The following is a 25777-nucleotide window of genomic DNA, read 5'->3' on the forward strand; positions in this document are numbered from 1 at the left end:
TCTGGAATCCAATCACATGATATCACCCCTACAAAGCAGTTTTAGATCTAAGCGAGGAACCAACGATCATTTGGTTAGACTTAAAATATTTATGCGTTAGTTTTTTTTTTAAGAAGGAGCACTGGGTTGCTGTTTTCTTCGATTTGGAAAAGGCTAACGACACAACGTGGAAAAACGGTAAAATTGTGTAAATATGGCGGGTGTTGGATAAATATTAGTGATATTCCACTCGTGGTATAGCCTTCCGGATACATGATTTGTGAACTTCTAGCCCAAAGTAATAAATTTCTTTAATTATTTCGGATGTCGGAATGGGGCATACATAGGCCTAGATTAAATTGCTTGTTATTTATGCAGTTCATATTCAGAGTTTAGATTTATGTCTGTTTTTTTTATATATATATAACCAGGTCTGATGAACAAGTCTGGGAGTAACAATAACGGAAAAAGACTGACAAACCATAGTGCCAGGTAGTACCTTGTACAAAAACTCAATGACAAAGGATTACCCCCAAATCAGATTATGCAGATACAAACTATTTTCACATTGAAATATTTCAACTTGATCATTAGGGCCTATAATCGTTACGAGTAAAGGAACACTTGTTTAAAGAAAATAAATTCCAAACAGTTAAACATTAATATAAATTTATAAAAATAACTAGATCTCTACTTCCATTGGTCCTATAAAACGTTGCCTAATTATGTAATTATCTGCATCCTCCAGATTTCCGGGCACAAGGATATCCAGAGCATCAACAGTTACTCAACTTTAAACAGAAACCAGCACCGGACGATTTCAAGAGCGATATCGTCATGCTTGGATCATGTTGGTGACAGACCTTTCACATATACTTTCTGCTAGTCGTCGTCTCGACCTAGAATTTCCGTTCGGTGAGGCTATCTCGGTTGAAGTCTTTTTTTGTAACTCTTCATATCTTCTTTGTACTGTTTACAGACCCAATGAATGTGTAAATCCTTTTTGGGACCAGTTTAAAAACTCCGTAGAAAAAGCACTAGATGAAAATCCTCATGTAATCATTGTTGGTCATTTAAACGTTGACTTACTTGTCGAAACTCGACATAGACTGAATGACCTTATTAGCTCGTATCAACTTCTAATGTGATCCACGAACCTACACGTGTAAGTCATATCCGAGCCTCGCTCTTGGATATTGTATTAGTGAGCGAGATCAGTATGGTTAGCTTCTCAGATGTCATTAAACTGGACAGAGCCATTTCCGACCATGACGCTACTGTAGTTGAAATTAAGAATGCATATCTAACTAAAAAATTTAAAAGAATGATTTGGCGTTATAACAATGCAGATTTTCCGAAAGTTAACAGATTATTAGAACAGACGGACTGGCAGGACCTATTCAATAACGCTACTTCATGTGATGAGATGTGCTTGATATTTACCAAAAAATACATTGAATTTGCCCCAACTGTATCCCCACTAAATATATTACTATTAGACCTAGTGACAAACCATGGTTTACAACTGAACTCAGACGGGAAATAAGAATTAGGGACAGGCTGCACAAAAAAAATGAAAAGATTTTTTTCTGTAGGTAATTTAGATAATTTTTTTTAAAAAAGCCAGAGAAACCATGTAAATAATCTTAAACGCAGGACTAAGGAACTTTTCTATGCTGACATAAATGGACTTCTTGACAAGTATGTAAAAACTAATCAGACGAATTTTTGGAAACTAATACGTAGACTTCTTAAAACCGCAGACACGTCTAACATCATTCCGCCCCTATTAAATCCTATTTCTAACTCGGTTGAGGTAGACGACGAGCAGAAAGCCAATATTTTAAACGATTATTTTGCATCCATTTCTTCCATAGATGATACCGGTGTACCTCTCCCTCAAGTTAATCTTAGAACTCAAAGTCGTTTAGATGATATACCATTTACACAGTCCGATATCGTAGATATACTTAAAGCATTAAATGTAGGTAAAGCAGTAGGACACGATAAGATTAGCCATCGAATGCTTAAAAATACTGCTCTTACTGTCGCATCCCCCTTATATCTTCTATTCAGAAAATCTCTTGACCTAGGTAAATATCCAAGTTCATGGAAAAAGGCGCTGGTTATGCCCATTTTTAAAAAAGGGGATACAAATTTACCCTGTAACTATAGACCCATAGCCTTGTTGAGCACTGTGGGCAAAGTTTTTGAAAAAATTATAACCAAGTTTCTTCATAATTATTTAGTTGACAATTCACTGTTGTATGAATACCAGTCTGGTTTTCAACCAGGACACTCTACTGTACACCAGCTTATTGAAATTTATCATAACGTGTGCAAAAATCTTGAAAGTCGTAAACATACATGTCTTGTTTTCTGCGATATTTCTAAAGCTTTCGACCGAGTATGGCATATTGGTCTGGTACATAAATTAAAAGGCTATGGCATTTCTGGAAATATCTTGAATTGGCTGTCAGATTATTGTCATCAACAAGTCTTTATTCATAATGTAATGTCTTCTGTTAAATCAACAAATGCTGGTGTACCCCAAGGGTCTGTCCTAGGTCCAGTACTTTTTTTTATTATATATAAATGATATAACTGATAACCTTGCAAGACTTCCCTTTCTATATCAGCTTCCTCTGCCATTGAACTTGAAACCACGACCAACAGTGATTTAGAAAAAATCCAAACATGGGCAAATGACTGGCTTGTAAATTTTAATCCTACGAAAACAGAAGCACTCCTCATTTCAAATACTAATACCGAACTCGATATAGAACTAATTTTTAATAATGTCAGAATAGATTTTACTGAACATCATAGACATCTTGGCATATTTTTAGATGCAAATTGTAAATGGACATACCACATTGATAACATTTGTAAAAATGCTATAAAACAAATAGGTATCCTTCGGAAATTAAAGTATATTCTTAATCGCAAAACTTTAATTAGAATTTATCTCGCTTTTATACTCTCTCTGCTTGAATACTGCTGCGAAGTTTGGGATGGTTGTACTATTGGCGATGCAAATAAACTTGAAAAAAATCAGCTCAGCTTGAAGCAGCCCGTATTGTAACAGGTTTGCCAGTTTTTGCTAGTAGAGAGTCTCTTTATTTTGAAACTGGATGGGAATCATTGTCCCAACGACGTACCCGTCGCAAACTGCAACTGTTCTACAAAATCCACAATAATATAGCCCCATCTTATCTAAATGACATTCTCCCGCCTCTAGTTTCCACCATTACTCCATATAATTTAAGAAATAATGATGAATACTCCATTCCACATACTCGTCTACAAACTTTTAAAAATTCTTTTATACCCTCTACTATAAGACTATGGAACGAACTTGATCCTAACATTCGAAGTAAACCCACTTTCAACAGCTTTAGAGAACGTCTTCGTATAAAAAATGAGCCAATCAGAGCACCTGATTTTTATTTGTCTGGTGATCGAAAAACAAATATCTTGTTAACTAGACTCCGTCATAATTGTAGTGCATTAAATGCCGATCTATTTAATGCCAACCTAATTGATTCTCCAAACTGTGCATGCGGCTTTGGTTATGAAAACTCTCATCATTTCTTTTTCATCTGCAATAGATTTACTCAACAACGATTACGAATGTTCAGCAACCTCCGTACATTTTTATCACTTAGTTTAGATAAATTATTATTTGGTAACGAGGATTATTCGTACAATGAACATGAAGAATTATTCCTTAATGCTCAGTCAAAGCCCTTGTGTCTCATCTTCATCAGTAAGTCTGGTCCCTTCTGCCAAAGCTGTTAAATTACACCATTATGTTTGTTATATTGCTACTTTATGTTTTAGTAGAGTGAGTCTGAGTAGAGTGTCGTCTGCTGGAATGGTTTTGTATGAGAGCGAATTTGTATGTATGATCCCTTCGTAAATAGTTATTAAATTATGTGTTGCATACAGTCTCAGTCGGCACGGTGGAAACGGAAATTCTAAGAATGCAAGGAAACAAAAGCAGAACGCCACTTTAGTGATGAACATTTGAACAGCTGAGGGAATTGAATAGCGTACAGTGTATCACTGTGCTGACTGTACTGTATGCAACTAGTCACATACATGTATATAGATCTAGTGGTGTTAGTGTGTGTATGCAAATCATTTCAACTATTTATTATTATTATTAGTAGTAGTATTACTATTCAAAGAGATGAAGCTCTCTCTCTCTCTCTCTCTCTCTCTCTCTCTCTCTCTCTCTCTCTCTCTCTCTCTCTCAATATAAATTATCATGTTATCTTGTAATTTTATCTGCCATCTTATGATGTCGTGTACATATGTATGTGTTTAATAATTAGGAGCGGGCGATTATAAGTTCTTGGAACTTGTGCCCAATCCTCTTGCAATATTTTGGCAATAAAATATGTTTAAACAAACAAACAAGACCTTTCACTAGAGCTAATAGCACATCTAGTGCAAGCGAAGTCATCGTCAGAACTCCAAATCCTGAATCAAATGTGTCTGCCCATCCCACCGGTGCCCTTATTTCAGTATTTGCAGGTCCTTTTCACAGTGGTTCACAATAATCATTAACAATATAAACGCCCCAGACAAAGGGTGCTGTACTCTGATTCTGACAGTGATTGAGTTTGAAGTTTCCGGCGGGAACCAGATGACACCACTATATGTGTCTGTATAAAAGCGCGCCTGATATAATCCGCGATTTTCTACGATTATATAGACAGTTCAAGTTTATAAGACAACTAATCGTCATTGTGTTATTATGTGTAAACTTTAAAATTTTGAAAATAATAAAGAAATAAATTATTTATCACCATATATATTTTTGAATATTAATTGGAGCCTTTCCACTCCGAGTGATATCTCTACACCACATTTGCATATGTCAGCAAATTTCAAATCCTGCTTTTTCACTTGTATTTGATCCAAAATATAAAACCTTGTTTCAAAACAAACCAAAACCCATTCCAACATTCGGTATTCGAACTTCCACACTTTTACAAAACACAAACATTGATATTGACCCAATTCAGTCATTTGGAATGATAGAAATTCCACCCTGGTTCTTGAATTCACCTGAAGTTGACTTTTAACTTCATGAAATGGTCAAATCAGACACAGACAGTTACACCTTTCGTTCATCCTCCTCGAAATTGCAGTTAAAATATAAAACATTTCTACGACTATATACTGATGGTTCAAAAAATAATGATAAGAGTGCCGTGGTCATGGTTACAAATGATGAAGCGTATGCATGCCGGCTACCGAGCAACGCCACAATATCCTCAGCGGAAGCGCGAGCTATCTACCTCGCCCTTGAATATATTCAGAGAAACAAAGTAATTAAAGCTGTTATCCATTCAGACTCTCTCTCTCTCTCTCTCTCTCTCTGTTCTACAAAGTCTTAGCAATAGAAATATCGAAAAGATTTTCATTCGTAATACCTTAATACTATAATATGAACTTGCCTTGAAATTTCGTGTTGCTTTTTGCTGGGTTCCTGAGCACATGGGAATACCAGGCGACGAAAAAGAATATCGTGCCGCAAAGGAAGCTTTATCGCTACCACCTGTTGTTTTTAACTTCATTTTACCGATTTTAAACCATTTGTTAAACAATTTTTAACATCTCAGTGGCAGTAGGAATGGAATACATATACCAATAATGAATTGCATTCCGTTAAACCTGTTATCGGTGAATGGTCTCCAGGCTATAGAGACAACCACCCAGCCGACGTTGTCCATGCCCGTCTTCGGATGGGTCATACTTACCTTACACATTCATATATGTTAAAAGGCGAAGATAATCCTCGAAGCATAGGATGTGATGAGCCATTCGCCGTTAAACATTTTTTATTTGACTGCATTGGCCTCCTGTCTACTCGAGAACGTTTTTATAGTAGCATTACATGTCTAAAAACCTCTTTTGAAACTTATGAGATTTGTAAAATTCTACATTACCTGAAAGATGTTGGTCTATATAATATACTATGACGTACCATCTTAATTTTTAGTGTTAACATACCCAATTAAGATTTTTAGCATTTGTCCTTTACCTTTTAGTATGTTTAATGTTTTTTCCTTTTGGATCGTTGTGTGTTTTACCGGTTATTGGCCCTTGTGGCCTTTTTTGTGATGACGGGCCTTTAAGAATGTCATAATAATAATGATAATAATAATGATAATAATAATAAAACTGACATTGTAACATATTATGCTGAAATTCGTACACATCATGGTAACTGTAACCCGAGATTGTGAAGCACTAAATCAGTATATTTCAGCATAACTCTTACACCTACCCAACGTTTTACCTATAATTACCTTGCTTACTTTGAATAACTACTACCGGCGGCTGTAGTAACTGTTGGCTTCTGTTGAGGGACATCGAGACATTGAAAAGGTCGGTAAATGGATGGTGATCCCTTATAAAACGCCTGGTGACATTCTGTAAAGAGACAATGTCTTTTTATTTCAAGAAATTAACAATTTTCTTATCGTTTCATAACTGATGTGCCTATTATATAATCAAATGAATAGGATACATAGAGGTTACACAGCAAGTGGTCGTTGGATATGATATTTATTTCTCTCGAGTTAGTTATATTTGAAAAGTTACAAAAGACACTAGCTTTACCAAGTAAAAGCTCTTGTCTTGTAACTTTTAAAAAAATAACTAACGATGATGATGATGATGATGATGGTGGTGGTGGTGGTGGTGGTGGGGTAGTGGTTAAGAAGATGGTGATGATGATGATGGTGGTGGTGGTGGTGGTGATGGTGGTGGTGATGATGATGATGATGAGGATGATGATGATGATGATGGCAAAGAAGAAAAATTAGAAAAGTAATGTGAATGTTTGAGTATGGATGATGTGTGATGGTGTGAGTGGGTGTGTATGAATAATGTATATGTATATATGTCCTAAAATCTTAATAATAAAACAATTACAAAAAAAATAATAACTAACAATAATGAAATAAATACCATCGCCAACGGTCAAGAATGGTGTGATCTGTTTCTTCCATAATGATAAACAGCAGTGAAATTACGGACTTTGTTCCTGCATTATCACATACAGCTAGTGCGACAACAATGTCATCTTCTTCCCGCCAGTTAAATATGCCATTACATTTGTGTTGTAGAAAAGCATGATTCGATATCACGAGTAGTGCGTTTCTTTGAAATATTCCCAGGTTAGGGTTATTCTTTTCTACACAAATATAATGCCATATTTAACTTGTCAATTATTGACATGATATCACATGCTAAAGTTTATTTCCCCAATTATTAGAAGTTGTCGGACGGGGTATGCACTGCAAAAAAAGGAACAGGATGCTTCGAAGGTTTCAGTTGTAATGCACTTTTCAGATATCAATAAAATGATTTTATGAACATTTCATTGTTACTTGTCTTATTTCTTCATAATTTACGACAATATAAATTAAAATGTTTCGTTGATAATAATCAGGAACAAGAGTAATTAGTGATACAAATTAATTAAGAAGTTATCGTTTGTAACTTTTCAATGTCGATATTTCAGCATATACTGGATGGATTAGGGCTATTTTTCCGCCTAGGATATCTTAAAACGCCGCCATCTACTGTAACTTGAATATAAATAAATTCGATATCGGAGAGCGAAAAAAAATCGATTTTTTTTTTTTACCCCGAAAAGTAGTAAAAAGTCATATAATTTGTAAGTGATGTAACTTGTTTTATCCTGCAACTGACACCTGCCACATATATTTTGCTGTATTCGGCAGTGACAGAAAATGGCTGTATTTTTGCACGTGCGGTAATTCGACAGATTTACTCTCTGAATTTAATTAGATATTACGTTTAGAATACAAATAGTTGTTGAAATAAGTGATTTCACATATTGCAATGAACAAGTTGCTTTATGAAAATCCATAAAATCGCTGTTATATCAGATGACGTTTGAAACTATATTTCCGTTCGGCGTCCTTCATAAGGCAAAATTCAGTGTAAAGTCAACATTTGGTGAACACATGTACAGATTTGAACATCAAAACTGTTTAAGTTTCAATAGTCAGATTTTCAATCAGTTTTGCGGGATGAATGAAATACATGGTCACTGTCTTAAAATATTAGCCGTTTTTTGTCGGTGGCAGGATAAAGCTACATATTGCATACATTTTTACATTATTATTAATTCAAGGCCGTGTTAATGTGAAGAATTCTGCTGCTTTTTAATGAGATTATTTTTCTTATAAAAAGGTATAATGTAGATTTAAAGATATTTTCTGTTACGTTTTTACTTCTGTTTTCGTTTCAAATGTCAATGATTGTTGGGAGATTTGAAACAGTTGAAATGCACGTTCCATCATGTTTTGTTCTGATAAGGAAAGGGACAAAATTATAACTCATAGATAATTAGTATAAAAAGCATGCATCTGTGAGAAACTTAAAAGAGTGCAATAACATAAACTAATATAAGCTATTTGTATAGGTAATGATCTACTGATAATTGTACATTTCAAGTGTTTTGACGGAAAACGCAACTTTAGTTAATATATTTTATTTTTTCAATGAGACTGATATATCACCAATGCACTGGCGGAGGTCACAAGAACGCTTGTCGTCAAGTCAAATTCTCGTGTCTAGCTTGACGAATCATATTTCAAGAGATGAATTATTTTGAATGTGTAAGGTATATGGTTTCAAATACATCATTAATACTTTGTGTTTTTAGCTTATAATCAACCGACCTAAAGTGTATTCGTCGCTTACTTGAGAGTGACGTCCCCTGATTAAAGATGGCTGCGCCCGGACGAAATGCATAGCCTCCTTGACCTGTTAAGTAATTGTGTCAGTGTAGAACCTTGGTTTTGTTGACACGTGCTACAACATAAAAAAATATCAACATGGAAAGGATTTTAGCGCGTAAAGCATGCAAACTATGGAGTCCATGTGTGCTTTCATGCAGCAGAAACATGTCCAGTGTTCATGGTTGCGTAAGTTTCATCAGCATGAGAGCTGTTCTTACATTTCTTCAGTGTTTATACTTTACTCGGTTTAGAACCATGAAAATAGGCAATGAACGGTAAAAACATAAATATAATAGCTGATAACTGTGTCGCTTCTGAAATAGGATTTATATACTGAAAATTATGAACCCTGTCTCTCCAGTGTTTATCCAGACTGTATATGGCACTGACCAAAGAGCACCGGCAAATCTGACTATATAAATGCAGAGAAGGTTACCTGTATCGGGTACTGACAATGGAGCACCGGCAAATCTGACTATATAGACAAGTTTTGCTATATATTAACAAATGCATGACTTAGTTACTGTCGGTCAAATGCAGGACCAATACACATACTCTATTCAGGAACGTGCATGCCTTGAGAAGTAATCTCGAAGGCAGAAATTATATTTCAAAGTAAACACTAGCCACAAAATATCACTAGGCTAGAGTGAACTTCTCTTTAGCTCGATCAGTTGAGCATCAGACTAATAAGCCAGAGGTCTTTGGTTGAATTTATAGCAGAAACATTGAATTGAATAATGACCTCTGTTACATTGACGCCCATGTATGAACTCGGGGAATAATACTTAGCACTACACTTTCACAAGTATGCTTGTAACTCCTGGACACTCGAGGACGAGTTATTTCCTAGATGGGGAGTATGTAACCCTTGTGAAACACTAGCCGCAAAATATTGCTCGGCTCAAGAGCTCTGTTACATACTCATTAACTTTTAAGTTATAGAGACATCAAAAAGATCTAGGTATGTTGTGAATATGACTGAAATGAATTGATATAACAAGTCTCAATTTGATATATGGAAAGAATAGAGTTATTATGAGTGTATGTTGTATACAAATAGCATAGGATATTGAGAATTGTCTTCAGACACTATTTCCACAAACATTCAATATACCAGTGTAATTGCAATAAGTATTTTTATTGTGGATATTACCCCACAAGCTTAATTGCCGATGTGATATGATAAAGTAACATCTTGTTTATGTTGATAAGTGTTAATATAGATGTGTATAGAAATTTAGTTAAAGTGATGATGCTCTGAAATGACAAACAGCCCAAATAATTCTGATATTCTATCAACATTTTCATATCTGTGTGGAGTTCATCCACTCCAGACCTATATTAAAAAGTGGATAGAATGTCAGAATTATTAGAATAAATCCAGTAGTTGATGTAGATGAATTACAATCATTGTTAAAGGTTTTTGATCTTTCTTAACTATGATATATACATTATATGTATTCAAATATGTATACATCTATTATATAAAGTTTAAACATAGCTCAGGCTGTCGATGTGTGCTGCAGATATATTACATATATAAACAGTCCTCGGAGATCTTTCTAAGCTTATCATATATTGGTATGATCTGATTTTGTAGATTCGCTACAAGCCGTCACAACCGCAACAAACAATATACCCTCAGAATTCTGGCTTGCTTCAGAGGAATCTCCAGAAAAACTCCACTATGATCTTGAGATGTTTCGAACAAGAGAAGAAGAAGGAGGTAAATTAATTAAAAATGTATTGGAAGTGAAAAATAGAATTAGAATAAATTAATCTGAAATAACACATTCATGTGCCTTAGTGTAAGTTGTTTTTATTAGATTTTAATTGTTGAAATTCTGTTATTAAATATCAACCTGCAAAGACCTAGCATAATTATCAAACAATCACAAGATGTTTTCATTTTGTGATGATGAAGTCGGCCATAGCTTTTGTAATCATTATTGTTACATTGCACTTATTTGGATCATGACTAAATTTATCTCTGCAGAAAACACTGAGTTGGAAAGCCTTGAAGGACTTGTAATCATTATTGTTACATTGCATTTGTACAGGGAAGAATTATTTTGATGATGACTAAATTTATCTCTGCAGAAAACACTGAGTTGGAAAGCCTTGAAAGACTTGTAATCATTATTGTTACATTGCATTTGTACAGGGAAAACTTACTTGGATCATGACTAAATTTATCTCTGCAGAAAACACTGAGTTGGAAAGCCTTGAAGGACTTGTAATCATTATTGTTACATTGCACTTATTTGGATGATGACTAAATTTCTCTCTGCAGAAAACAATGAGTTGGAAAGCCTTCGGCGTGATGACACTGTGTTGTTGTGGATTGTATGCTATATATGAATATTTTGAACAAGAACGGAAGAAAGGTGAGCACAAAACTTTTAAACAAATCAACAAGAAATTCCTCAGAGAATAAATGTAAAACTGACATACGATCATCCTATGATCAATAATAAGCCCACCTTCCTCTTTGTCACTCACCCACCGCCCCCTCACCCGCCCCTTCCAAACAAAAACACAAAAGAAAAAGATTGATAATGTAGTTAGCTGTCTACTCTCATCATAATATTAGATATAATAAAATAGATACAAATTTCCGAAACCGTTCATTAACCATGAGGTAAACGGGGAATGGAAACTTACCTACCTTCTTTACTGTAATTTAAGGTTTCTTACCTTATGTATTTAACAGGTTTTGTGTCTTTTGTTATGGCAATCTTGCCTTTCAATTGAAAAGCTTATCTTTTGTGTAGGATATTTTTACCTTATACATGAGTCGTTTTCCATTAAATGTTTCCCAGTCTCCTTCACAACATTTTACACTATCAGATAATATAGATTTGAGCTTGACATTCTTTGGGGATTCGTGAATGATTGAAATTGTGAATTTAGAATTTTTTATCTAAACTATTTTTATGCTTGTATTGAATTATAAGTAAACTCCACAAATACGATTATTAATGTTTTATTTCTTTTTTCAAAAATGGAGCATATAATGGTATTGTTTTAACTGCCTATTGAAAACATTTAATGTCCTGAGATCTTTTCCCTCAGTTTTCAACCAATCACTTCCACACTTGGTAGGTTTTTATCACCATGACTTGAAGTTTTGTTTTTTTCTTTATTGGCAGTTTTTTATACCATATTTGAAAGAGTTATTGTCCCTTGTTGTTTTCATCATGTTCATCTTGTCTGGTGATTTCATCTTTTAGTTTCAACACATGTCTTACAAACTTGGTAGGTATATAACAGTGTCAGGTAGTAGTGTTTTCTATAATGGTAGTTTGATTGGACCAAAATAGGAAGAGTTACTGCCCCTTTCTTCTCAGTTTTTTATTTATTTCTTTCTAACATGATATTGTTTTCTTGACCGGCAGTTAATTCAAAAAATTTTGGAAAGAGTTATTTCTTTTTGATTTTTTAAGTAACCTGAGATGAAATCTCAAGTGACCTATAGCAATTGCCTTTTTTCTGGCATCATCCATAATGCATTGTAAACAGTTGACATTTTTTACTTCTTCTTAATAACAAAAAGGCCCAAGAGTGCTGATATTGAGCTTGTAGGATGCTGGGATGAAAGAATATTATGTTTGTTTAAAAAAATGACATTGGTCATTTAAAGTCACCGGGATCAGATATGCTAAACTACAACAACAGAGTGTTATCATTTCTGTTTAATTGATAAGCCTTTAAACTTAGAAACAATAAAAACTTTGTAAGTATGCATATACCAGTTCTTTTCTGTCTGCCCCAATGCTGGGACTGATGGACAAAGTCTAACAAGGTCTAAAACTGTCCAAAGACCTGAAGAACTCGGGTGATTGTTAAGGTCCATGGGCCTCTCGTTATATCTTGCATGAGAATCTCACTCAGTTATTCAACTGGTTTCAGTGAATCATGTTTTTCAATATTGTGGTTTTACATTTTTTTAAGAGTTTTTAAACCTTCAATTTTTTCAGTATTTTAATCTTTTTGACTGTCTCCTCCCTCAATTTCTGACTATCATCTTTGAAATTTTCCTTGGCTTTTACACCACAGCATAACCATGAAACAATATTTTTGTGAGATTCTGCCATTTTTGTCAGTATATAATTTCTTTTTAAAACTTGACATACTTTGATTAATCTTCAAACCATATAGCAGTGTTTTCTATTTTGGGATATTCACAGAATATTGCCATTGTTTTCATTTTACCTAAATCAGCCATGATACCCTTTCTATATTTGTACTCATTTTAAATGAGTCATGAATAATTCTGTGGTATAAATTGTTTACTCCTTCTTCATTCCAGTGATAATATGATTTATGACGCTATATGATATTTACATAATATGTTTTGAATACAAAAATATAAAAAAAAAACTTTTCTTTAATTCACTATTGCAGGATTAAAGCCTTAAGAGACATAATTTTTGCCCATACTGTTTTGTAGAGAAGATGAAGGCTGCCTATAAAAATGTGGGATCTCCCCAGATTGGTGGATCATGGATATTAACAGACCATAATGGAATTCAAAGATCAAGCAAAGAATTCAAAGGGACCTGGTTACTCATTTATTTTGGCTTCACCCACTGTCCAGATGTATGTCCGGACGAATTAGAAAAAATAGCTGCAGTAGTGAAACATTTTAGTAAGTATAAAGAAATGGAACTCTTTGTACATGTGTAGATAAATTGCTGGAAAATTGCTGAAATATTTTATCTAGCAATAAATCCATACTGGATCAGAAGCCACATTACCAATGTATTTACCAGTCATTATTTTGCCTTTGGTACATATCTGTTTGATACTATTTCGTGAAATATCTTACACCGATTTCCATTTCAAACGAGAGTTATGAAACATATACTTGTATTGAATGTGTGTTTTACAGGGATTCTTTCATTTGTAACAGAGTACATATATGTAATCGTGATGGTCTTGTTTTTTAAATGACTACAAGGTCACGGGGGTTGAGTACGATATTTATTTCCAACATGATCAGGACATCTTAAAAAGCTCTGTAACAAATAATATAAAACGGACTTAACTACACATTCAAGCTAACCATACTTTCTTAACTTTCACACACAAAGGGAAATAACTCTCACAGCACTAATAAAATCATTATTTATCAATCATATACTATTACGATTTACAAATGAGACGTTTACATTTATTATTATAACTTTTATATCGATACTATTTATATTGATCAAATAAATATATATAGTAACAATGCAAAGATGCTTTTATCTTTACAAGTTATATTTAGTTAAAAGTTACAATATAATCATACATATGCAGAAATACAGATATACATATATACCTGAATGATGGCTCAAAGCCCATGTCCTAAAATTGACCATGGAGCTGCAACAAATCCACTAGAGGTCTAGTTCAAGATATATATATATATGTTCAGGCTTCTTGAACACGTCCTGTCTGGTCAAAGGAACGCCTCAGTCTGACAAGACAAAAGCCTAAACAAAGAAATATCCCGCCAAATCGCCCAATAAAAACAACCAATGAAACAACAGGAACTATATGACATAACACCACAAAGACTGACCACTTGGACATTACAATAACTGGTACAATACAGACGAAACGAAATGGTACTAAATACAGATACATAACTATATGATACACACGATACTGTGTTACGGACGCGACAATACAATACTCTAGACGATTGGAGAATAATATTAAAATAATGCCAAAAATACAATAATACATATTTAATGAAACAACTTAAAAATACACGAAATAATGTCCCTGCTACATATATATGTGAAATTTGTATGTTAATGTAACACATTCTCTCCCGTACAACTAATATTTAATCCAATCTTGTAGTTGTGCCTCATCGTCATGATCACTTTTCATAGTTTTATTGCTGACAATGTAACTTGTAGATGATGTTATGATGAATGGGCTGTAATACCTCAGTCAAAAGATTTAACAACTTCTGGTGAATATCTTGGGTGTGTGGTTCCATCCCTATCAGGGTATTGTTTTTAACAAACTGATGAGATCATGAAATTATAAATTAAATATTGTTTGTTTTTATGGTAACATTGTACAGCTATCAAGCTGGTGTTCTAGTAGTGCTTTTGCTTTGGTGACATTTTCCATTTGAATACTTTTCTGTTACCGTGGAAACAGAAAGGCCAAATTACAAATTTTCGTTTTTTAAAGACTGGAGCTCTGAAACCTTTTAAGATCAATCTAATCAAAATTTCAATTTTTATATATAGTGAATCTTCTATTTGTCCATGGGACCTAACAGGGAAATTATTTAAGAAATAACCTGTCATATTGAAATTCTTTGTTAAGTGACATTGAATAGCTGAATTAGTCGGGTAAGTGATGCAGACCCCATGGACCTCTTGTTTATAATTGTTTTGGTACCATGGAAATAATCAAAACTACAAATTTTGCTTTTTCCAGAGTAAAATGTCAAAATTCTTTAATTTGTTTGCATTTACACAAGGATCGAATGAAACTTGCTGCAAACATTGATCATACTAAGACAGTGTGTCGTGTACCAATGTCACATAATTACAGTTATTGCCATTTGTTCAAATTTTCATGCCCAGACCTTAACTTTGATAACATTTAATTTAGGATAATGAAAGTTGATTTTATACATCAGTAAAACTTTGTCGGCTCATGTACCACTGTCCACAATATGAAATCTGTCAGCTAACATACTACTGTCCACAATATGTAAACATTTGTCAGTTAACATCCTGCTGCCATCAATATATAAAACTTTGTCAACTCACATAGGGCTGTCCACAATATGTAAAACTTTGTCAGTTTACGTAATTAATTGTCCCTAATATGCCAAACATTTTTTAGCCCACATATTTAATTGTCTCTGATATGTAATACTTTGTCAGCTAATGTAATATATTGTCCTTGATATATGAAAAGTAGGCTCATATACTACTCTCCACAATATGATTGTGTTAATGGCAATGTTGGGAAAGTCGGGGGAGGGGAGTGTTCTGGTTACCTCCCTTGGTGAAAGGACTTGTTTTCAAGTGAATTTTGATATATAAGATCTAAACTTCAACAAACTGTCATGAAAATAATAATGATGTATAAATGTTCATATTTTCTGTTTCATAATTAGAATTTTCTTTTCTTTTTTTTCCAGATTCAAAACCCGCAGGTCCCAAAATCAAGCCATTATTTGTAACAATAGACCCTGAACGAGACACTAAAGAAATTATGAAGAAATATTGCGAAGGTGTGTTCTGAAATCTGACATGTTTTTCATATAAATATTATTATATATCCTGTGACCTCTCATTGCTTAACACTTACTGTGTTTTTAATTTGTAGACTGTGTATTTAAGTCAGTTGTTTGGTCTATATTTCTTCCTTAGAAGTATTTTTTCATGCTTGATAAGGGAAAGAGTCTTCTAGAAAATTCTTTTACTGGTCGAGATTTTGTGTTGTTAACATAAACCGCCCTTGAGAACTGTAATGATAAATAATTACATTGTATAAAGTATAGGCCCTCTTATGTCTGAAATATGGGCTGCGTTATTTAAGTTGGTAGAGTGTTAAGTGGCGTTACCTCAGGTGAAGATCCAGTTGGTTTTGACGTTCCTGACCTATGAGAGTTTGTGATTCTCTGGAAGCTGAGAAACAGGCCTATCTAGGCTGTCAGTGTTGTGAACTTGGACAAGACACATTACCATAATTGCTCTGGATGTCATGTTAGGGGCCTTCCATATGTTGTTCAGTGTGGTAGCCACCAGCTACATGAAGGAGACCACATCACAAGATGCTGTTTATTGATTGATAAACCCAGCAAACAAACAAACAAAAATTTGTATTAGATGCACCTTAACCTGCCTTTTGTCTCATAAAATACACAATTTTTTGTTGTAGAATTTACACCGGAACTCTTGGGACTAACAGGAACCAAAGAAGAGTTACAAGATATATATAGTAAATTCCGTGTCTACTTCAGATATGGAGAGCCTGATAATACAGGAGACTACTTAGTAAGTACTTAGTCATGCGAATCGAACTTTCCCTATATATATTTACTAAATGAATAAAGTTCAGACAAAAAGGAAAATTTATTATGAAAATTGTAGAGGGGTACATGAGTATTCAAATGATCTGTCTGAACAAATTTATATATTCATAAGATCACTCAATTTGGTCCTTACGTAAAGCAGAGTTATCTGCTCTTGTGAGCAGGTATTGGTTGTTACATCACCATTATGGCTAGTTTGCATGAGAAAAATATGCCATTTTTTTCACATTTATGATGTGATTCTCACAAATGAAGGATATAACAATCAAATACTCCTGCTTTACTTAAAGACAGAAAACTGTGGCTGATGAGGTGTTTCTGTGGAACCCTTACTAAAATAAGATAGATTTATAATCCAATTTTTTTTTAATCACTAGAATCAAATAAATGAAAAGGATTATATATTTATAGGTGATATAAACTCTGTTACATTTATTTTGGTGAAGTCCTGTGGTCGTATAATAGGTTCCAGACTAGGCTATTTATAGCTCCACTGGCTCTACTATTCCCTCTTTATTTCATGACATTTTCTAAGGGAGATAACTACAGTGTCCTTCAGGTAGACTATGTCTGGTAATTAACCCATCTGTAGAATGGTTATAAGCTGAAAATTTACCATAAAAGTGATTATAAACTTTTTAGGTTAATGGTACACTAGCACAAGGGTAAAATTTGATTATTTTAACAGGTGGATCATACGCTTGTGACTTTTGATTCATTTTTGTACAGCTGGATCATACCCTTGTGTCTTTTGATTGTATTTTTGTACAGCTGGATCATATGCTTGTGTCTTTTGATTGTATTTTTTGTACAGCTGGATCATACCCTTGTGTCTTTTGATTGTATTTTTGTACAGCTGGATCATATGCTTGTGTCTTTTGATTGTATTTTTGTACAGCTGGATCATATGCTTGTGTCTTTTGATTGTGTTTTTTGTACAGCTGGATCATACCCTTGTGTCTTTTGATTGTATTTTTTGTACAGCTGGATCATACCTTATGACTTTTGATTATTTTTAACAGGTGGATCATACACTTGTGACTTACCTCATGACACCTGATGGAATCTACTCTGACCATTTTGGTAAAAAGTCAACATTAGATCTCATTAAAGAAAACATTACCTTGAGAATGGAAAAATATTCCTCTAAATCTTAATGGATGCGTTCATGACTAAAACATCTTACCAGAGACATTGGAACTAGTACCATGAGAGAGGGAGGCATACAACACTTAAGTTAGTACTATAAGTGTTGATTGTTTGGTGGCAGAAATAATCATGACAACTATTCCGATTCATTCAAGCATGGATTTAACTGAAAATGGAATATTCATTATATTTCTAAATTTACCGTTCTTGCTATTTGCTGACTTCATGTAAATTGTTATCAGTGACTTTCAACAACTGACTCAGAATTATTATATTTTAAGTTGGTAAGAAATAATAATATTTCTGGAAAATGATACAGAAGTTATTTTATTTGCTGTATTCTTTTCTGATGCCTCACATTCCCGTGGACCAATGCTTTTGGCTTGAAACATTGAATCCAAGGTTTTTCTTGCTGTGACTGTCTCATGTCCAAAGTGGAGGTCAGCATCAGCTGCGGGCAGTGTTGCCTTTATTTCACCACAAATCGTTTCAGCTGTTTGTTTTATAGTATTGCTTGAATATTTTTGCAAGTTGTGATTTCTTATTTATAAAATAAATTACATTCATTTTGATACAAAACAGCCTCCAATGTCTTAGTTATTTCTGAGATTTTTATCCCTCTGGTCTAGACCTGTTAATAAGCATTTCATATATGTTATTGGTCCCCTGTATAACTAACAAATGGAATATCATAAAACATAATGAATTTTTCATTTGATCACTGTTACCAACCTCTAGCTATCTTATATATGGATATTACCTCTTCAATATCAAGACTGAAGGGTTGTATTAAAGTGTCATCAAGGAAAAGTTCTTTATAATAAGTTCTACTGTGTAACATAAAATGTTTCATATATCAGAGGTAAAGCCAACGCCACTGCTCCTATATAGGTAGTGAATCAATCGGTCCTACGCCTTTCTCTTAGATACCTGAGGGTATGCAGGGGATTGATTACAAGGGGTGAGCTTAAATGAGGAAGGATCAATCTCAACAGGCTAGAGGCGGGTCCCCAATCTTGAATTAGGTAGTATATTTACTGGTTTTGCCCATTATGTCCAGCTTCTTCAGGAAGAACAACCCTGTTTGCTACTCCATACTTTATTAAACTACAGTAAATTAATCGTGGCAAAAGCAGAAGAAAAGTCTTTATAACTATAGTTTGCCAGGTAGAAGACAAACATGCTTTTATCCACATGGCACGAATTCCAAACCTACAGTCTATATATATGTTTTATAATGACTATAATACATAGATTTATATATATGAGTTCGTGCCAAGTACCTGTGCTTTTAATGGCGTTTCTAAAAACACAGTATTGCAGCTGGTTGGAAAGAAATTTTACAAATTCAAAATCAGCCAGGAGTTTTAAGCAATGTCATGTGATGCTAATAAACATATTCACAATTAAGAAGAAAATGAGGATTGAAAATCCATCTGAAAAGAGAAATATAACTTAATTGAAGTATTAAAAAATGTGTCCTTTTACTTTATGCAATACCAATGTCTCCAAACATGTGGTTATCATTGGTTGAGCAGTATCCTAGTATAGAGGCAGGTTTGAACAATGACATCCAGTTAGCATATATTTTCAATGCTTCGGGTTAATAACAAGATCAATCCACGTTAACATCAGTACTAAACTATGTCAGAGGTGGGACTGAACGAAATCGTTTAACTTCTGTTGATACACAAACATAAGGTGCTAAAACAAAATGGTACTAATGGATGTTACTCCATTGAAATTCACTATCCAAAGATATAGAAGAAGCTACCTGGGACAATGATCCTAAAATGTCTTTTTTGTACTTTTATGTCTTGACAAAACTATGTAGCAATAATATGTTCAGTAAGACAATTGTGAGATGGCCTTAGGCCAATTTAGGTCACCAATTAACTTCACAAAATAACTTTTACACTTCTATCATCAATTCTCCGTGTTTTTGCATGGATAGCAATTATCTAAATGCTATGTCTAAAAACTCGGTACATGATCAGAATACAAATACCCGCAAGCTTATATCTGCTTTAACAAAATAGGTCTTGAATTTTTACATTTGTATAATACTCTCAACTTGATATATTATCTAACTCTAGAAGAGTACGCGTTACATTTAAACCGAATCTAATATCGCTTGATATATATGTGAATGTCTTTATCGAACATTATACTTACAACATCATAAAAATCAGACATCCCCTCCACCCAAAAAAAAGTTTATATAAGATATGTTATTTAATGATTAATGATATATTAAAGGAAAAATAAAGAAGAAACGATGTGTTCGTGTAGATTTTTCTCAACTTAAAAGTGTTGAAAATGATACGTGGCGAAACATCCCACATCCCACATCCATAGAGGATATATTTTCTGGCCAGTCTTCTCATGCAAAATGCATACTATGTATGAATAGTTTCAATCAAAATTCGACCATACTGTCCAGGACCGCAAAACACCAACTCTTTTTAATCACAAGTTGTGATGTCTTCGTCCTCACGTAATTGTTCACATCATCTCGTAGGGAAAGATCTTGACGTTGAAATCAGTTCAGATCAAAGGGCTAACTTCTCAGCCAGATCACAGAAAATCATCGATGCACAAAACTCCTTATAAGTATTTTAGGGCAATTTATTTGATACTGTTTGAAGATGTTATAGCACATAATTGCGAATGAACTCCAATAGGAAGTTGTATTATTGACCTTCAGAAAATTTCGCTGAATGTACAAAAAAAGCATGTTCTTTCTTAAAATCCATCACATTTTTATCTCCTCTTCAAAATGTATTCAAATTGTGATTTCTTGCTTTGCATATATAATATTTAACATGTTATTATCAGCATGTTGATGTTTAGTTTTCTGCAAAAAATGAGGAAACGATATGTAGAATTTTCCGTAAAAAACAAACTTTTTTTCCATTTTGGGCCCAAAAAGGGCGCTATATTCTTCCGTATGTTTGGACATAAATGCCTGTTTGTAAACGGACGAACACAGAGGTTACCGATAGCACATACGAGCTGTTGTATTTCGAAATCCCTCCTTTACTACGTATGTGATCCCTTGGTTGCTAAGGATGGGATAACTCTATCTCACGCATAGTGGGAAAAGACAGCTAGCTCGAGTCATCCATTTCGATGTTCATTTCATGGGACATTGATGATAGCGGGATGAGAACGTATTGCAACAAACCTGTTGACAATTTGTCACTTTTTAAGGTATGTTAGAAAAATTATCAAACACATGTCTATTTCTTTAAAATTGATATCTCGACCTTCGAGTAAGAGTGGCTGGCAAGCCTCGTGATAACCAGCGAATCTCTCACATTCAGGTTGAGATATCCTTATCTACGGAACAAACCCATGTAAGATGTTATTAGGTGCAATCGGTTTGTCGATGGGACATCAAAATGGCCGTCACAAATGTTTAAACTTTGAAACTTAAATATTTTCAATAGTGTACGTTAAGGAGTTTCCAACCCTCCTTGCCTACGTTTATGATTACTGAATAAGGTGTACCATCACACACATAAATACCAGGTGATTTGTACTAGCGAAAGTAGGCTTACCAATGGAGTATAATTATTTCGTCTTTCAAAAAGCATCATCTACAACAGCAGGGATAGATTGAGAGTTCATTTTCCGTCAATGAGGGCATCTTATTGGTCGAAAGTTATAGTTTTCCCAATGGTAATAAATAAGACTTATGCGTAGGTGTTTTCTGACATCAGGAACACAATATGATGTTCGTTTTTTCTGATTGGTGTAAAAAGCCACCCTAAAGATGCAAGAAATGTTGGGAGATTAGAAAAAGGTTTTTACTGAAATCAAACTTGGGATACATGTCAAATGTAACACTAAACAGATTTCTGTTCCTGATTGGACAAAATGGCGTCTTCAGTGAGGAGACATAAAACTTTGATTTTTCAGTTTAGATTAAATTTCCTAACGACTTTAGGGGTTTTGGGGGGATATTTATGTTACTATTAATAATTTAGAATACTAGGTTGTATTAATGATTGGAGATTTTTTAAAAATTCCTTATGAAAACAGATCACGTGACCTGAACCGTTACATTTGACTTTTATTTGAAAAAAAATAGCATTGGCCATACACGGTGAAGTTTTGATGTCCTGCTACAGAATTTTGTTTCAACCGTGGGCATAGTGTTTTATAAGATATCCAGCAGGACACTCCATCCGGCCACATTATACTGGGAACGGCCATTCAAGAAACATTATCTTTATGTCATGGTGATTAAGCATATAAGGCTTGATAGGTATCGGTTGAAGAAAACAACAAGGGACAGTTACTCTTCCAAAATACAGTTGAACCAATCTCCAGAAATGTCTGTTTTTCTGTAAATTATAAAACTGAGTAAAACCGACTACCAAGGACACACAAGGGAATACGACTTCATATTGCTTTCTACAACAACATACGTCCGTGAAATAGTTACAACTGCACAGCATCATACCATCCGCTGACTTGTGACAAACAGCCGACATATATATAGACAAGGTAAATATGTGCACACATTTGCATTCGAGAGTGGTGAACGATTTTATTTTCCAAGTTTATTTCCAATAAATAACGTAACATTGTCCTATATCAAGTGATACTGGCTTGTCATATCAGGTATATGATATCATTAAACATGCTATGGTCAACTAGTGCCCTATGTGATATCAATTCACTGTACATTCCAATGTCGAAAAAAGGTAAACCTGAAATATAGATGATTCTTGATACAGCTCGAGATACATTAAATGACTTTCCGTATTATACCACTTCCCTGCGACAAGGAATATCGTCAGCAAAACAATTAAGACATATATTAAAACTCTACCGCTGAACAAAGTCATGTCTTTTGACACTAACCTATTAAACAGTCGTCTCAAAAACGACAAAAACGCGCAAAGGCGCCTCCATTCTTACACTTGCCGGAGGAGAAACTGAAAAATTACAACCGGTACGTGTATGCTAACGGAACCCGGACGGAACACGTGGTACGAAAGAGTTAATACTACAGTATAAAAATCGCGGGATACATATTGTGTATGATATATACACAACTTTAAATTACCTTGATATTGGACAAGCGAGCTGTTAGCAAAACAGGTGACAAACGAAAGACAAAGTACATAAAATATGCATGGTGGAATTGAATGCCACCTGAGGGAAAAGAGATCGTCGGTATTTTTTTTTAATATTTTAAAGATGTTTCTGATAACTAACAGCCTAGAAAGAACACAAATAACCTAGGATGAAAATTAATGTTAAAGTCATTGTTGAATCGTTTATAAAAAGACTTTATCGACCCGGACCAGCAGTGTAAATTGGAGGGTGTCAATTATCATTCTGGAAAATAGTAAACATCACAGGTAAGTCATACACTTTCCTTAAAATCTATATAACACCGACCAGGTGAAGTAAACAAGATAATAAAGACATTTCTGTGAACGAAAGAGCGAATACTCAACCTTTTCAGACAACAATGTGAAACGAACCTCGCTATCACTGAAAATTCTTTTCCTATTTGGCGGGTTAACACTGCTTGTTATCACATGAATATCACATACATTTTTTTTAGGAAATAATGTTTAAGTGTCTCAATGCAACTTTTAAGGAAGTCCGCTGTATATATGACGTCATCATCTGACCGAAAGAGGGTACCAGAAAAAGGACTTTTTTCAATTTAGGAAATAGATGAAAGTTTGATTGAGAGAGATCAGGAGAGTAAGGCGGATTCTCAATCAGTTCAAACCCACAATCGTCAACGGCAGCCATGGCAACGCCAGTCTTGTGAACGGGGGATTGTCCTGGTGGAACAACACACCTGTACCTGTTTTCCACGGCGCTTGAGTTTAGTATTTTCCCTGTCTACGATGCATAATGTGTCATTGATTGTTTGTCCCATTTGCAGATCACCAGAATAACATCAGCATCTCAGAAAACTGGGGCCATAACCTTTCCAGCTGATGGAACAGTCTTTGACTTCTTTGGTGGGGGTGAACCAGGGTGCTCTTCTTGTTTATACTGTTGTTTGGCCTCTGGTGTGAAATAATAGACCGACGTTTCATTCATAGTCACAAACCTTTGCAGTAAGAGTTAGCAGGATCTGCCCATAAAAGGTTCACATCAGCATTCGACAAAGTCCACCTGGTATGCCTCTGATCAACAGTCAGAAGTCGTGGTATCCACTGAGAACCGAGAACTTTCTCATTGTAGGATCTTCCGTAAGAATGGAATGTACTCTTTCCTGTGAAATCCCAACTGCGCTGGCTATATCGCTCTCTGAAAATTGCCATAACAATATCATGGAAGTTTTGGACTATTTCAGGCCTACCTCGAGGGTCTGCCTGCCACGCTTACATTCTGCCACCCACCTTTTCACTGTAGCATATGAAGGGGTGCCATTCTTTAGTGTTGCTACCCTATCTGTATGGTACATAGCCTTTCTTGTACAAATATTGAATCACTGCTCTTTCAACGATTTTGTCAACTTTGCAAATGTAACTTGCCGTTTTTACTTTAGAGTGCTACTTCTTCGACATAAACAGACCAAATGACAGCATTCTTCTGGTACACAGCCATGTATAAGCGGGGAATAATGGAGCTGAAAAAGAACATCCTGGCTTAACTTCTTCAATGCAAGTCTCACAACTTATCAATCAGCACTCGTATGTATAACAGAACATTTTTTCTAATAATTAATGTTTGCACACAATCTTTGTAACGGGCCTCTCTGTTTTATTATGTGGCAATATCTTGTGTCTTTTGTCCATTTTGATATATTTTCACATTATTGTTAGTTTTATGTGCTTTCTCAAATTTTGCAGTCATAATATGTTTTATATCAACATATTTTTGAAGGTTACTGCATGTTTTTCTTATGGCATTCCAACTTCACTTCTATCAGAAGAGCAAAACTTTCTATATTTATATAGATAGATAGCTTATGGAATATTATATGCTAGATATGCTTTCATTATATAGAAAACTCTATTTTCCACATCTTTAGAGGATACATAACTTTCTTCGTGGTCTTCGATTCAATAAGCCTAAGGAAATGATGTGTTGAAAATCAGTCTCACATCTGTTGTGATTTTCGTATATTTGTTATGTTCACATTTGGAGTTTTAGTATGATTTGTGTTGATAAAAGGATACATTGCCTTGAACATCTCACTTTGTTAGGTATTTTGTCCACATATCGGTAATACTCCTCTCTCTATGGGATTCCGTAAATAGTATTTACAATATCTCATATGATACATGAGACATCTTTTAATTGATAAACTAAAAATGCAGGCATTGCTCATTCCATAAATAAGTTACCCATTACCTTTCGTTAAAGTACGTTTCTATTAGTTTCTTTGTCTTATGCTTGTGAAAGAGAAATAGAAGAAAAAAATATATAAGAAGTAAAATGAGGAATCAGTAAAAAGTTACGAATATCTGTAGTGCAGGATTCTCCGTACATTTTCTTTCAGTAGTTAATATATTTGTATAGTGTAATATTTGTTAGTGTTTTCTTGTTGTTTTTATGGTTTACATTTTGCATTTAAAAACAATGTTTTTCAGGACTTCGCCATTATGAAACGCAGATTTTGGCGGCGATTTTTGCCATCTTTTGGAGTATTTTTGTACTTTTGGGTACTCCATCTGATATTGTGGCAACTGGAAATTGGGAGTAAAACAAATCAAGGCTTATCTGTGTATCTCCCTTGTTATTCCTCTGCATATTTTCAAAATACATTGCAAGACAACGGTACTATGAAAGAAGGATT

At 34.4% G+C, this 25777-nt stretch overlaps 1 protein-coding gene across 1 annotated transcript; it reads left to right on the forward strand.

Annotated features, from left to right (window-relative positions):
• Positions 1-8768: 8768 nt before the first annotated feature.
• On the forward strand, positions 8769-18573 carry LOC132549873 (protein SCO1 homolog, mitochondrial-like). The gene is made up of 7 exons (XM_060213841.1): positions 8769-8960; positions 10378-10503; positions 11071-11164; positions 13231-13428; positions 15946-16038; positions 16689-16804; positions 17865-18573. Exons 1-7 carry the CDS (start codon positions 8871-8873, stop codon positions 17997-17999), a joined length of 852 nt encoding a protein of 283 aa, XP_060069824.1. The 5' UTR covers positions 8769-8870; the 3' UTR covers positions 18000-18573.
• Positions 18574-25777: the final 7204 nt, after the last annotated feature.

Source organism: Ylistrum balloti, unplaced genomic scaffold, assembly GCF_031769215.1.
Source record: "Ylistrum balloti isolate Yb309-2 unplaced genomic scaffold, AGI_CSIRO_Ybal_v1 Utg370082, whole genome shotgun sequence".
Classification (NCBI taxonomy): Eukaryota; Metazoa; Mollusca; class Bivalvia; order Pectinida; family Pectinidae; genus Ylistrum; species Ylistrum balloti.

Excerpts from the sequence above, each read along its gene's own strand:
- LOC132549873 (XM_060213841.1), top strand. The coding sequence starts at position 8,871 with ATGGAAAGGATTTTAGCGCGTAAAGCATGCAAACTATGGAGTCCATGT. Across the intron at positions 13,429-15,945 it reads TGCAGTAGTGAAACATTTTA|ATTCAAAACCCGCAGGTCCC; the intron begins GTAAGTATAAAG and ends TTTTTTTTCCAG. Across the intron at positions 16,805-17,864 it reads ATAATACAGGAGACTACTTA|GTGGATCATACACTTGTGAC; the intron begins GTAAGTACTTAG and ends TATTTTTAACAG.